The sequence below is a fragment of the Pocillopora damicornis genome, chromosome 11 (genome assembly GCF_964200805.1).
Source record: "Pocillopora damicornis chromosome 11, jaPocDami1.2, whole genome shotgun sequence".
Lineage (NCBI taxonomy): Eukaryota > Metazoa > Cnidaria > Anthozoa > Scleractinia > Pocilloporidae > Pocillopora > Pocillopora damicornis.
Window position 1 is genome coordinate 11,324,097 of NC_142680.1, and position 13,692 is coordinate 11,337,788.

Below are 13,692 nucleotides of genomic sequence, written 5' to 3' on the forward strand. Positions count from 1 at the left end.
GTCTTCCATATCAAATATGGGTATTACGTCCAAGCGTGTCCATAGCATGAGACAATAAACATCAGAAAACCCGTAAAATGAACTCGGAGTTAATTAGAAAAAAACGAGGAAAGTAGTGTTCACACATGTCCTTTAAAAGAAAATTGCGTTGTATCTGAGATACAAGATTAGGTGTTTTTCTTTCTCCTGTGTATATCTGGGGTGGCTTAAATAGTAATACAACATTATGAAAAATGCCATCAGGTAAGCCTCTACTCTTTTACTGCATATATCATATAGAGTGTTTCACAAGATTTTAAATACAGTTTAGTGTGTTTCGATAATGTACAGAAATAAACGTTCATCCCTGCTTTGACAACATTTCCGCTTTGAAATAAGCGGTTCATTTCATCATAGCAAAAGTCTATCTACCAGCCACAACCCCTTTGAATAGCGCTCTTTGTTCCCTGTACGAGTCGAAAACACTGGGAATATAGTAAATTTGATTCCTAGTATCACTCTATTGAGACGGTTCTCTCCGTTTATGAAAATGCATTTAACAATAACAGCAAGAAAGTTAGAATAAAAAAATCAATAGCAATGCACTTTTTGTTTTCCGATACCAACGACACAAAATGTAAGCAATCTACGACCCATGTAGTACCACATTAAAAGACATGTCACCGATCTCGTCGATAAAGGACAGGCTACCCAAAGGTCCATGACCAAATCAATACTAAACTACTTAATATCTTACCACGTCTATAGAACCAGCAGGCGACACCTCAATAGCATGATTGCTAACAACTCGTTGTATTGTTTCACCCGTAAACAGAGGTAAACAATTTTCCTAGTGCAGAAATTTAAATGAAGAAGCTTTTTTCTCATTTTCAGCCTCCTTTTTTTTAAATCCTGTCTTAATCAGCTGTATCTAAATCGAATTATTTATCAATTGAAACTTAAGAAAAAATTGACTTAAAGGTGTCTCATTAAGGACACTGCTTTGATTTATTATAACACAATAAGACCCTTAAATTATCACCGTTATCACGGGTACACATTTTCTAATACTTGATGTACTACAAAGTGACTGAAATTTATTGTAGCGGCTAGGTTCCTGAGTAATATTCAAAATGTCACTGCCTAACGACGGTCGCTGGCCCATTTTCCTAATCTCTTTGCAGCGGCGTTCCTTGTAGCTCGTGCACTTGGTTCGACATCTTCATCTCCGAGGTCTTCAACCTTGGAGTATTTGATCGTGTCATAAGATCCCATGTCGAGCAGGTGCAGATATGTCTAAAGGGGAAGGCAATAAAAGAAGATTGTTCATGATCGTCGTCTTTAACTTCAAGTCAAGAAGAAAATTATAATGACTACTTCAAAGCACACTAATGATCCTCGCGTTAAAGGCGCGGAAGAAATGCTTTTTCTTACGCAGGTTGGTTGGTAAGTAGGAAGTTATGAATGTAGATGGGTAATTTGGTATCATCAACTTAGTCACTAACGTAAATTGGCCACCGTAAAGAGTTTTCAAGCTAATGTTTTGAACGTTAGAACTTTGCCATTCGCTCTGACGAAGGGCTAACGCTCGAAACGTCAGCTTTTAAACTCTTTACAGTGGCTAATTTACGTTATCAGCTCAGTTGAAAATATCAAATTAGCCCGTTATACTCTCCATCGACGCAACCCCACAGTTTTCCTAGAAACTTACCCTTTTATTATGAATGTAGATGGGAAGGTAAGTAAAGGGAAGGGCGGAAGGGATGGTGATAGATGGGTTCGTAGGCATGGGACATCTTAGCGCGTTTTATGTTTAAGTGGGTTAAAAATTTAAAAATATTGACAAGCTGGGGCAAATAGAAAGAAACGAAACTACTAGTAGGAGCCATCAAAATGAAAGCTCAAGGCACTGAAATTCCCGTAAGCGGCTTCAAGTGTAGTTGGAATAAACCAGTGCAATCTCAAATCACTTCTATTAATCTGCTGAAACCAACTTTAAAAGAACAATGGTCTATGAAGTAATTTTAGAAGAATGAATAATCTCAGAGGCCTACGAGGATGTCAAGGAATTGTTCAAATCGTGCCACAAACCTCTTCACGAAGGTAGGTATCCATTCTTTTTCGAAGGTTTTCAAAGGGAGGACGAAAGTCGGGGTCAAAATTCCAGCACCTTTTCATTATAGCATACCTGGAATAAAGGAATGATGGTCAATACTGGACTGTGGTTTATGAAATATGTGATAAAAATCAACCAATACAGAAATCTTAGGAGAGCTTTGGCCAAATAATGGCTGTAATGGCTATTACAGTGTGGCTGTAATAGCAGAAAATTCATCTTCTCAAAATTCTTGAGTGAAAAGACAACTTTTAACTGAACAAACTGGTGACCGCTGTTAACTTTGTTTCATTTAACAGTGTTCAATAACGGGAGAAGAAATCAGATTAAAAGATAGACAATGTTTCCTTCGGGGTTGGAGAGACTGGGTGATTTAAAATGGAACATGGCAACTTAGAAGGCAAGACTCACAGTTTATCATCAACATGATCGGGCTTTGGAAGTTTGTATCCATGTGTGACTTGTGCAACCACCTTCCCTTCTGTCCATCCCTCGTATGGAATTCCACCTGCAAAGACATAAACAATTTGTGGCTGTGATACTCCTGAATATTTCCTTTAAAAATTTTGAGATTTGAATCAGAGAGATCCCCTTCTGGTGCTTGATTGCAGTATTCGAAATATGATATTTCTTAGCCTGATATTTTAAGTAAATGATTACCATTTTTTTGCCAAGTAATTTGAAAGGGTTTTTGTCATTTGAAGTCGAACACAAAATGTTACTCGTCTTCTGTGATAGTCAGGGAAAGGAAAGTCTTGAAACAACATTTCTCAGTTATAGAGAATGAAACTTTGACAAGCTGAGCAAAATTCATCAAAAACTTTGGCAAAACAAATTTTTCTGCCACAGCTCATCAAACTAACGTCTGCCAATTGAGTCTTAAAGGAATTGACATTGACTAACGAGTTTCAGAAATGATACCTACAATATTTCCACGCATGGAGAGACGGGAAGTATAAATATCTGTTTTTGAACATAGTTTGACTTACCAAGGGTAACTATCTCATACAGAACGATTCCGTAAGACCACCTGAAAAAAAATTCCAAAAAACATTGCCAAGATACTTGCTGAGTGTTGGATATTAGCTTGTAAAGATTAAAACCAAAGATATGACCTGCTCAGTGCAAAAATTTCATACATACACGTCACTCAAGATAGAAAGTCCAGCGAGATTTCCCAACAAAATCTCTGGTGCAGTCCATTTGATTGGCAGACGGCCCTGCAACGACAGGTTTGTTTAAAAATAAGTGCTATAATACTGGCAAGTTAACAAAGGGCATGTATGTAAACGAGAGGTGGATGGTGCACCTCTTCCGAGACTTTATTGGAGTGTCAAAATTAAGCAGTTGTCATGAATTTAAAATAGTAAAGTCAACTAATTCAGTTGTATTCTGTGGCATGACAGAACGTGGAGCTATCTTCAGCTGGCAATTAAGGTGAATTTTAAGCAGAGTAACAGCTAACTTAGGGAATCGGTTTTTTTGCCCTTGCCAAAAAAAAAAAAGGCAAAGACGATCTTCTACCTTTTTGGCTTTTCCATGACCGTATTTGAAGTTTTGATATGCCATGCCAAAGTCGGTCACTTTGCACACATAGTTGTTATCAAGTAGGACGTTTCGAGCTGCCAGGTCACGATGGATTATCTACCGAAAGACAAAGATCCTAAATGTAAACTGGCTAACAAATGCATGTCTTTTGTGAGACCTACCATGATCAGAGGGAAGATTATACAGACGTTTGCATGGATTGTAAGAACTATTGTTCCTAGGGTGTTCATTACAGACCAACTGCGACATCTGGTGACCCACCGACAATACCAAAGGAACTCTTAGCCTGATGAAATATTGAGAATATGAAACCTGCCTCTAAAAAATTCATATAATTTAGATATATATATATTCAAGCAACTCAAAAGGTGTAACAATCCCTTACAGATATTTCTGCGGTAAAATTGAATGTAGAAGAACTTTAGTTACTTACCCCCCTTGATCCAAGGAATACCATACCAGCGGCGATTTGTTTGGCAAATAGCACAAGGTCATAGTTGTTCAAAACTTGAGGCCTTCCTTCTCCAAGATAATACCGATCATTAATTCCCCGGCATTTTCTCATGTAACCAAGCAGGTCACCACATGGCAAATGTTCCATGATCAGGATTGGATGAACTTAACATAACGAAAAGAAGGAACGAATCAATACAAACAAACAAACAAATAAGCTAACAATCTCATACTCAGTTGGAATGTTATTGCATATAATAAGAATGATGCCTCAAACTTAGTATGTACCTTGTCTAGTGACACAGCCAATGAATTTCACTATGTTTGGGTGATTGCTTTTACCGAGAATTTTTCCCAGCTCGATCTCTCTCATCAAACATTTTCTTCCTTCCTCCCCTGCGGTGGCTAGAATAGAAAGGATATACTTTATAGCCAGGAAAAAAACCATTAGTGACGAATTTTCTCGTGCTTTTAAAAGAAGCGAAAACTTCGGGTAAGGATTTAGACCTAACATCTCAGAAAATCTCTGAAGCCTAATTGGTGGAGCTCCCACCAAAATGGAACCGGTTGGCAAGCGAATCCTTTAGAGGAATACATATTTTCTTTGTCTCACTATTGTGGCACGTGCTTACCATCTTCAAATTTGTTTATTGCTATTGATGCCTCTATTGTTTTATTGTTGCTTTTGTTATTGAAAGTAACTTTGCATGAATCTCTCAAAGCGCCTAAGTCGACCTGAGATAAATAATCACTGGAAAGTGCAAAGCAGGTCACCCTTGGCAAGAAATGCTAAGTACCCATCTACGTGTTCTGAGGAAAGATAGCACTCTGGGTCTTACGTGTGAAGCATTTAGCAGCAACTGTGCGATTTCCAGGTCTCCCATTTGGAGAACTAAGAAGAGCTCTCCACACTGCTCCAAATGCCCCTCGCCCAATGACATCTTGAAGCAGGACACGGTTCACTTCAATCTCCCATTCATCCACCTCTACATACTCCACCTCGATTGCCTCCCCTTGATTAGAACTAAATATTACGAAAATTACAGTTTCTATTGATAAATCAAAGTATACGTGATCAAGAAATGAAAAGAAATGTTAATGAAAAGTTTTGAGTTTCTAAATTCTTTGATTTATTTCTTCAACTTATGGAAAGATAATCACCCTAGAGATGACAAAACAACATTTTCTTGTGCACAAAAACTAAAATTGTAGAATAACTTGTAAATTTAAATTCAAGTTAACTTTCCAAATGGAATGGCTGACATGACACTAAGATTTAAACCCCACCTTCATTTTTTTTTCCAAAACCATTTCAATTCAGTAAATAAAAGGCAAACTAATTGACTTACAGAGCCGTAGCAGCTGCTGCAGGTACAAATGGCAAATCAAAGAAAGAAATAAAAAGGGAAAAAAGTTCTGCCTTAACTTGAATATTTAAATAAAAATAATAATAAATAAATAAAAATAGAAATAAAAGAAGGAAGTATTTAAAAAAGAATGATTAATAGGAAATTATAAATTAGAAACAGTAGAAACATGCCTATAGTGCCTCAAAGGTCTTTTTCCTGCAAACTGAGATGATATTAATACCTGTCTAATAGCGAACTTGAGGAGAACAATTGGAATATGAGGTGAAGTAAAAGTAAACACAAACTGGTCCAATTTTTGCTTCTCACACAACGTATTATTCTCTGGAAAAATTTCCCGAAACAAGATATGAAGAATGAGCTTTACCTGTCTTTCGACGTAGCAAGTTGAAGTAGCCTATGAGCAAAATAACAATAGCAGCAGCCATTGATCCAACAATATAATACCACACCAGGAGTGGAATCACAGCTGTTGGTGTAAGTTAAACACATGGTTCTCAACCAAATAAAAAAGGTAGTAGATGTGATCATAAGGGAAAGGTTGTTACTCAGTATTACCCAGCCCCTCTGGATACTATTTTTCGCTAGAGCTTCGCTGGCTCATTAGAAATGGCTACCATTTTATGAAAGAGATTCAAAGAAAGGTGAATTAAAGCTATATGGAGAAGACCTAGCTAGAATCTTGTTTTGAATTGAGAAATAACCTGCCTTTTTGTACAATGGATGTAGGGCAATTCCTTTCGCCGAATAGAAAACAAAAAATAATGATGATAATTATTTGGGTATCTGAAAGGAGGTTCTACGGCATCTTACAGGCCAGGGGACCCGTATTTTAATGTCAGACTTATTCCCAACATACACACATTCACACACAAAAAACAACAACAGAAACAAACAAAAACAATAATAATGCCAGCTTACACTTGACTTTTATCACCACAGTGGAGCAGCCCACATTTCCTAGTCTGTTACGAGCTTCACAGGAATATTCACCACTGTCCTCCTCTACAACCTTTGCAACAACCAGATAACTTGTTGTCTCATCCAATTGCATATCAATGACTGCTGTTTCTTTTGTTGGGTCTCCATCTTTTTTCCAAGTGATATTTACTGTTGCTTCGTTGACGCTGCAAGTCAATCTAAGCTTATCACCTTGAGTGAGCGTTGGATATGGTTTAGGACTTAGTTTGGCGGTGGGTTTTCCTGTGTAGAGAAAGAGATAATGTATACATAACTTGGTTATCATGAAAAAGAAAAAAACACTAGAAATACCGTAGTAAGGTAATTATCATAGAAACTAAGTGGTTCGAAATTAACCCTCCAAATGGTACATGCAGGGTATAACGTGCCCATTTGAATGAAACTTGGCTTCAAAGGGGTTTCAAGGAGGGTTTGAATTACTTGTCCAAAATGTTTCTGAGTCTTTTCCAAATGGTCTCGGACCCCATTCAACCAAATTTCCAAGATGCCTCTAAGTAAACCGAGACCCGGCCCTTTCTTTTTTATCATTAAGACATATTGCCCCATACAAAGCTACAAGTCATTGCAGTAGTCAAATCGTCTAAAGGAAAATGATCAGAGTGACCATAACAAAATGTTGCAAAGTGATTGTATGGAAGAGTCATCTTAAACAACTGGTAGATGGTGCATACGCAACGATTATCTTTCCCACAATTCATTACGGTATTTTTCCCAGGTACGTTACACTCAAGTTTGTATTTGCATTCTTTGCCTTAATCGTCTAGGTGAAATTCCAGGGGTATCGAGACTCCATCTCAGTCTTAACAATTTTTCAGCTCTTTTTGGGCAACCTTTAGTCAATAGCCACCATTTCCACCGCATATTTTGCGATGAAGGTATCGTTGATTGTTATTGTTGGGGTGGATCCATCACCATCATTACCTTAATTGCTATTAAAATTAAGATTACTATTATTGTTATCACTATTACAATCATTAGTATCCCTATCAGTATTATTATTATTACCATCATAATCATTAAAATTATCGGACCTACCAAATACTTGAAGTGTTGTGGAATAACTTGTTCTATTTGCTTTGTTTTCTGCTGTACACTTGTATGTTCCGTCCATTTTCTTTGTCGCTCTCCGCATTTCCAGGACTGATTCCACGAATGAGTCTCCCTCAAAATTGTTTTGATTAATACCCAGTGGAAGTTTACCACCAACAAATGTCCAGATCAGTTTTGGTGTTGGAACACCTGTGGCACGGCAAGTGCAGTTGACTGGATCTCCATCGATAACAGATTGGTTTACCTGAGACAATAAAATCTGAGGAGACACTGAAAATAAAAAGAGCACCACTAATGTTTAACAAAGGTTCTCAAGATACAAACGAATAACCACAAGTAATCTGGAAGTAATTAGATGTAGGAGCAAATTGGGGAGGCTTCTAACTACATGAACTTCCTGAAGTAAAAGAGTCACCTGCACACTGTACAGGGAATAGTTAGCAGATAAAAAGATTAATTTATACTCAAGTGCAGAAGGTAATTTTCCATTTCCTATAAATATATCAATATGAATGACGTATCCAAATCAAAGACAAATTTATAAACAAATGGATAAACTCAGCTTGTGGAAATCCTATTTAAATGTTCAACATAAACAAAAGCATCTTCAAAAGCTGCTATATTTTCCACTTAAGTTGAGTTCAGCTTACGTTGATAAAAGATCAAAATGCCAAAGTGCCAAAGTAAAATGGAATATGCATATATTTATGTATGAACATGGGATATTTAGCCAGTCGGCCTGTATAAACGATGACAAGGCCAGACCTCGAAACCGGGAGCTACGTTCCTTAATCTTGGCGAGCAGTGTGTGGGTTCGTTAAATTCCCTGCTATCCAGTGCAAAGAAGATGCAGGAGACAGGGCATACGGTTTATCCTCCTTATACAAGAAACTAGAATGCCTATCCATCTGCCGATGGCAAAGCAGAGGCAACACATTCTCCTCGTCTATTTAAGACCTTGTGTTGGTCCGGTCAAGGGTTTGAAGTATTGCACGGCAATAAAGCGCGCTACAACGTGAACTAACCAAGCGCCGTTTGTAAATCTTCATAAAAAAGTTTTTGATTTACCAGTAACATCGATCCAGAAGGAGATGTTAACTTTTCCAACCAGATTTTCAGCAGCACATCGATAGAAACCTCCATCATCAAAAGTCACGCGCTTAATAACTAACGTATTGTTGTTACCAAGAGCTTCTCCATCCTTGGTCCAGTTGACAGATACTGGAAGATCACCCTTTTTAAAACAGTCTGTTTCAAATGTGGAGTTCAGTGGAACTGAAAGATTCTTGAGTTTAGGATTTAAATGTGGTGGAACTATAAAGAAAAATTAAAAAGAGTTACGATGGGATTATTATCACATGTACATTGGTATCTAGATCTTGAATGCAAACACTGCAAACAAATGAATGATCGTGACGACCAGCAACCTTTAGGAATTTTCATTCTGGCGCTATTAATACGTTACTTACTTGGTTGACACAAGAATAAAAAACCTTTGCCCTCTCCTTGCCATTTACCTGGGAAATTTGACCTCCCATCAATCCGAGCGCAAGATGCAAGTTCTAATTCATAAAGTGCAGGAAACATCCGACATTGCAAATTGAAGTGACGATCTCACCTTCCAAATTTTAGTAATTGCAACTTCCCAGGATGATGTACTACTTTAAGCTAGATTTTCCCCTGCTCATCACCTTATGGAAAGGTAAGTCAGAACTATGTGTAGATGAGCTACGCCATTCACATCTTGTTTCGAATTAAGAAATGACTTTCAATTATTGTAAACTGAATGTAGACCAATGGCAACAGCCGAACAGAAAACAAACCATCATGGTGATATTGCAACAAATTGGTTGGGCCTCTAAAAGGTGGTGCTACTGCTTCTAAAAAGCCAGAGGACCCATATTGTCAATTCTGATTTACAGTTCTTTAAAAAAAAAGATAGAAAAAGGAGCAGTTTCATTAAAAACGAATCACATTTAATGGTTACTGATGGACACTACAATAATAATAGCAATAATAATAGCAATAATAATAGCTTACGTTTTACTATTATTATCACGGTCGAGCGGGCCACATCTCCTGGTCTGTTACGAGCTTCACAGGAATATTCACCACTATCGTCCTTCACAACCTCTGCAATAACCAGATAACTTGTCTTCTCATACAATTGCGTATCAATGACTGCCGTTTCTTTTGTTGGGTCTCCATCTTTTTTCCAAGTGATATTTACTGTTGCTTCGTTGACGCTGCAAGTTAATCTGAGCTTATCACCTTGAGGGAGCGTTGGATATGGTTTTGGACTTAATTTGGCTGTGGGTTTCTCTGTGTTGAGGAAGATATAATGTATGCATAACTTAATTATCATAAAAACAAACTTCACTCAATACCTTAGTTAGGTAATTATCATAGAAACTAAGTGGTCCGAAATTAACCCTCCAAATGGTACATGCAGGGTATAACGTCCCCTATTTGAGTGAAACTTGACTTCAAAGGGGTTTTAAGAAGGGTTTGAATTACTTGTCCAAAATGTTTCTGAGTCTTTTCCAAAGGGTCTTGAGCCCTATTCAACCAAATTTCCAAGATGCCTCTAAGTAAACCGAGAGCCGGCCCTTTCTTTTTTATTGTTAAGACATATTACCCCATACAGAGCTACAAGTCATTGCAGTAGTCAAATCTTCTAAAGGAAAATGATCAGAGTGACCATAACAAAATTTCACAAAGTGATTATATGGAAGAGTCATCTTAAACAACTGGTAGATGGTGCATACGCAACGATTATCTTTCCCACAATTCATTACGGTATTTTCCCAGGTACGTTACACTCAAGTTTGTATTTCCACTCTTTGACTCAATCGTATTAGTGAAATTCCAGGGGTATCGACTCCATCTCATTCTTTAAAATTCTTCAGCTCTTTTTGGGCAACCTTTAGTCACTAGCCATCATTTCCACCTCATATTTTGCGATGAAGGTATCGTTGATTATTATTGTTGTGGTGGATCCATCACCATCATTACCTTAATTGCTATTAAAATTAAGATTACTATTATTGTTATCACTATTACAATCATTATCATCCCTATCAGTATTATTATTATTATCATCATAATCATTAAAATTATCGAACCTACCAAATACTTGAAGTGTTGTTGAATAACTTGTTCTATTTGCTTTGTTTTCTGCTGTACACTTGTATGTTCCGTCCATTTTCTTTGTCGCTCTCCGCATTTCCAGGACTGATTCCACGAATGAGTCTCCCTCAAAATTGTTCTGACTAATACCCAGTGGAAGTTTACCACCAACAAATGTCCAGGTTAATTTTGGTGTTGGAACACCTGTGGCACGGGAAGTGAAGTTGACTGGATCTCCATCGTAAACAGATTGGTTTACCGGAGAGGATAAAATCTGAGGAGACACTGAAAATAAAAAGAGCACCACTAATGTTTAACAAAGGTTCTTAAGATACAAACGAATAACCACAAGTAATCTGGCAGTAATTAGATGTAAGAGCAAATTGGGGAGGCTTCTAACTACATGAACTTCCTGAAGTAAAAGAATCACCTGCACACTGTACATGGGAATAGCTAGCGGATATTGCTAACATAAAAATATTATTTTAAACTCAAGTGCAGAAGGTAATTTTCCATTTCTTATAAATATGTCAATGTGAATGACGTATCCAAATCAAAGACAAATTCATAAACAAATGAATAAACTCGGCTTGTGGAAATCCTATTTGAATGTCCAACATAAACAAAAGTATCTTCAAAAAGCTGCTATCGTTTCCTTTGAAGTTAAGTTCAGCTTCATAAATGTTGATAAAAGATGAAAATGCCAAAGTAAAATGGATGTGCATGTATTTATGTATGAACATGGGATATTTAGCCAGCTTGGCACAGTTTAACTCAAACCTGCTTAAAATGGAGGCCTGTATAAACGATGACAAGGCCAGACCTCGACACCGAGAGCTACGTTCCTTACTCTTGGCGAGAAGTGTGTGGGTTCGTTAAATTCCCTGCTAACCGGTGCAAAGAAGATGCAGGAGACAGGGCATACGGTTTATCCTCCTTATACAAGAAACTAGAATGCCTATCCATTTGCCGACGGCAAAGCAGAGGCAACACATTCTCCTCGTCTATTTTAGAACCTGTGTTGGTCCCGTCAAGGGTTTGAAGTATCGCACGGCAATAAAGCGCGCTACAACGTGAACTAACCAAGCGCCGTTTGTAAATCTTCATAAAAAGTTTTTGATTTACCAGTAACATCGATCCAGAAGGAGATGTTAACTTTTCCAACCAGATTTTCAGCAGCACATCGATAGAAACCTCCATCATCAAAAGTCACGCGCTTAATAACTAACTTATTGTTGTTACCAAAAGCTTCTCCATCCTTGGTCCAATTGACAGATACTGGAAGATCACCCTTTTTAAAACAGTCTGTTTCAAATGTGGAGTTCAGAGGAACTGAAAGATTCTTGAGTTTAGGATTTAAATGTGGTGGAACTATAAAGAAAAATTAAAAAGAGTTACGATGGGATTATTATCACATGTACATTGGTATCTAGATCTTGAATGCAAACACTGCAAACAAATGAATGATCGTGACGACCAGCAACCTTTAGGAATTTTCATTCTGGCGCTATCAATACGTTACTTACTTGGTTGACACAAGAATAAAAAACCTTTGCCCTTTCCTTGCCATTTACCTGGGAAATTTGACCTCCCATCAATCCGAGCGCAAGATGCAAGTTCTAATTCATTAAAAGTGCAGGAAACATCCGACATTGCAAATTGAAGTGACGATCTCACCTTCTAAATTTTAATAATTGCAACTTCCCAGGATGATGTACTACTTTAAGCTAGATTTTCCCCTGCTCATCACCTTATGAAAAGGTAAGTCAGAACTATGTGTAGATGAGCTACGCCATTCACATCTTGTTTCGAATTAAGAAATGACTTTCAATTATTGTTAACTGAATGTAGACCAATGGCAACAGCCGAACAGAAAACAAACAATCATGGTGATATTGCAACAAATTGGTTGGGTCTCTAAAAGGTGGTGCTACTGCTTCTTAAAAGCCAGAGGACCCATATTGTAAATTCTGATTTACAGTTCTTTAAAAAAAAAAAAGGATAGAAAAAGGAGCAGTTTCATTAAAAACGAATGACATTTAATGGTTACTGATGGACACTACAATAATAATAGCAATAATAATAGCTTACGTTTTACTATTATCATCACAGTCGCGCGGGCCACATCTCCTAGTCTGTTACGAGCTTCACAGGAATATTCACCACTGTCGTCCTTCACAACCTCTGCAATAACCAGATAACTTGTCTTCTCACACAATTGCGTATCAATGACTGCCGTTTCTATTGTTGGGTCTCCATCTTTTTTCCAAGTGATATGTACTGTTGCTTCGTTGACGCTGCAAGTTAATCTAAGCTTATCACCTTGAGGGAGCGTTGGATATGGTTTTGGACTTACTTTGGCAGTGGGTTTTTCTGTGTTGAGAAAGAGAAATTTAGTCTAAAACAGCTTCACTTATAATACCTTAGTAATGTAATCATCATGGATACGAAAGAATCCAAAAGAAAACCTCTGAACGGAAATTGTAGGGTAAATAGTGCTAATTTAGGTGAAAGGTGGCTTCAAAAAAGTATTTGTCATAAGGTTCTAGGGTGTTGCCTGATCAAAATAAGCAGAGTGATCATTAAAAAAATGTTGCAAAGCGATCACATCAAGGAGTCACCCTAAACAATTGGTGAATTTCACATGCGCGCACAACAATTTTCTTTCCAAGAGTTCATCATTTTCCCCGGCTACGTTAAACCCAACCAAGTAGTTGCTCACATTGGCTTTAATTTCCTACACAATTTCCAGAGTTATTTTCGAAAATCAATCTCGAAACGGTTATCGGTACAAAAACCAGTCTTAACAACCTCTCGGTTATTTTTGATCGACCTTTAGACTAATCACCATCTCTGACTTATATTTTTTTCATTTGCACGGGAGATAAACTCAGAAGAGGAAGGCATCATATATTACCGGTTGTACGGCTAACCAGTAATACTAGAGTATCATTTCCATTTGGAATTCGAAATTCAAAAGTTAACAAAATTTAATGACATAATCTATACAGGGAGGTACAGTACAAATATTGTCGTGGCAGACTCTTCGAGTCCGACTTGTAAACAATA

At 37.4% G+C, this 13,692-nt stretch overlaps 1 protein-coding gene across 1 annotated transcript in view; it reads right to left on the minus strand.

Moving 5' to 3' along the window:
- Window positions 1–239: 239 nt before the first annotated feature.
- LOC149037515 (hemicentin-1-like) overlaps window positions 240–13,692 on the minus strand; it is a 58,376-nt gene continuing 44,923 nt past the window's right edge. Inside the window, exons 10-25 of the mRNA XM_089187749.1 lie at window positions 12,715–12,996; window positions 11,749–11,994; window positions 10,624–10,908; window positions 9,535–9,816; window positions 8,563–8,808; window positions 7,480–7,764; window positions 6,385–6,666; window positions 5,831–5,932; window positions 4,385–4,501; window positions 4,077–4,261; window positions 3,620–3,739; window positions 3,239–3,315; window positions 3,085–3,125; window positions 2,507–2,603; window positions 2,071–2,167; window positions 240–1,275 (exon numbers count right to left, since the gene is read on the minus strand). Coding sequence (XP_089043875.1) covers window positions 1,123–1,275; window positions 2,071–2,167; window positions 2,507–2,603; window positions 3,085–3,125; window positions 3,239–3,315; window positions 3,620–3,739; window positions 4,077–4,261; window positions 4,385–4,501; window positions 5,831–5,932; window positions 6,385–6,666; window positions 7,480–7,764; window positions 8,563–8,808; window positions 9,535–9,816; window positions 10,624–10,908; window positions 11,749–11,994; window positions 12,715–12,996 — 2,897 coding nt within the window. The 3' untranslated portion in view covers window positions 240–1,122. The remainder of the gene's footprint in view (window positions 1,276–2,070; window positions 2,168–2,506; window positions 2,604–3,084; window positions 3,126–3,238; window positions 3,316–3,619; window positions 3,740–4,076; window positions 4,262–4,384; window positions 4,502–5,830; window positions 5,933–6,384; window positions 6,667–7,479; window positions 7,765–8,562; window positions 8,809–9,534; window positions 9,817–10,623; window positions 10,909–11,748; window positions 11,995–12,714; window positions 12,997–13,692) is intronic.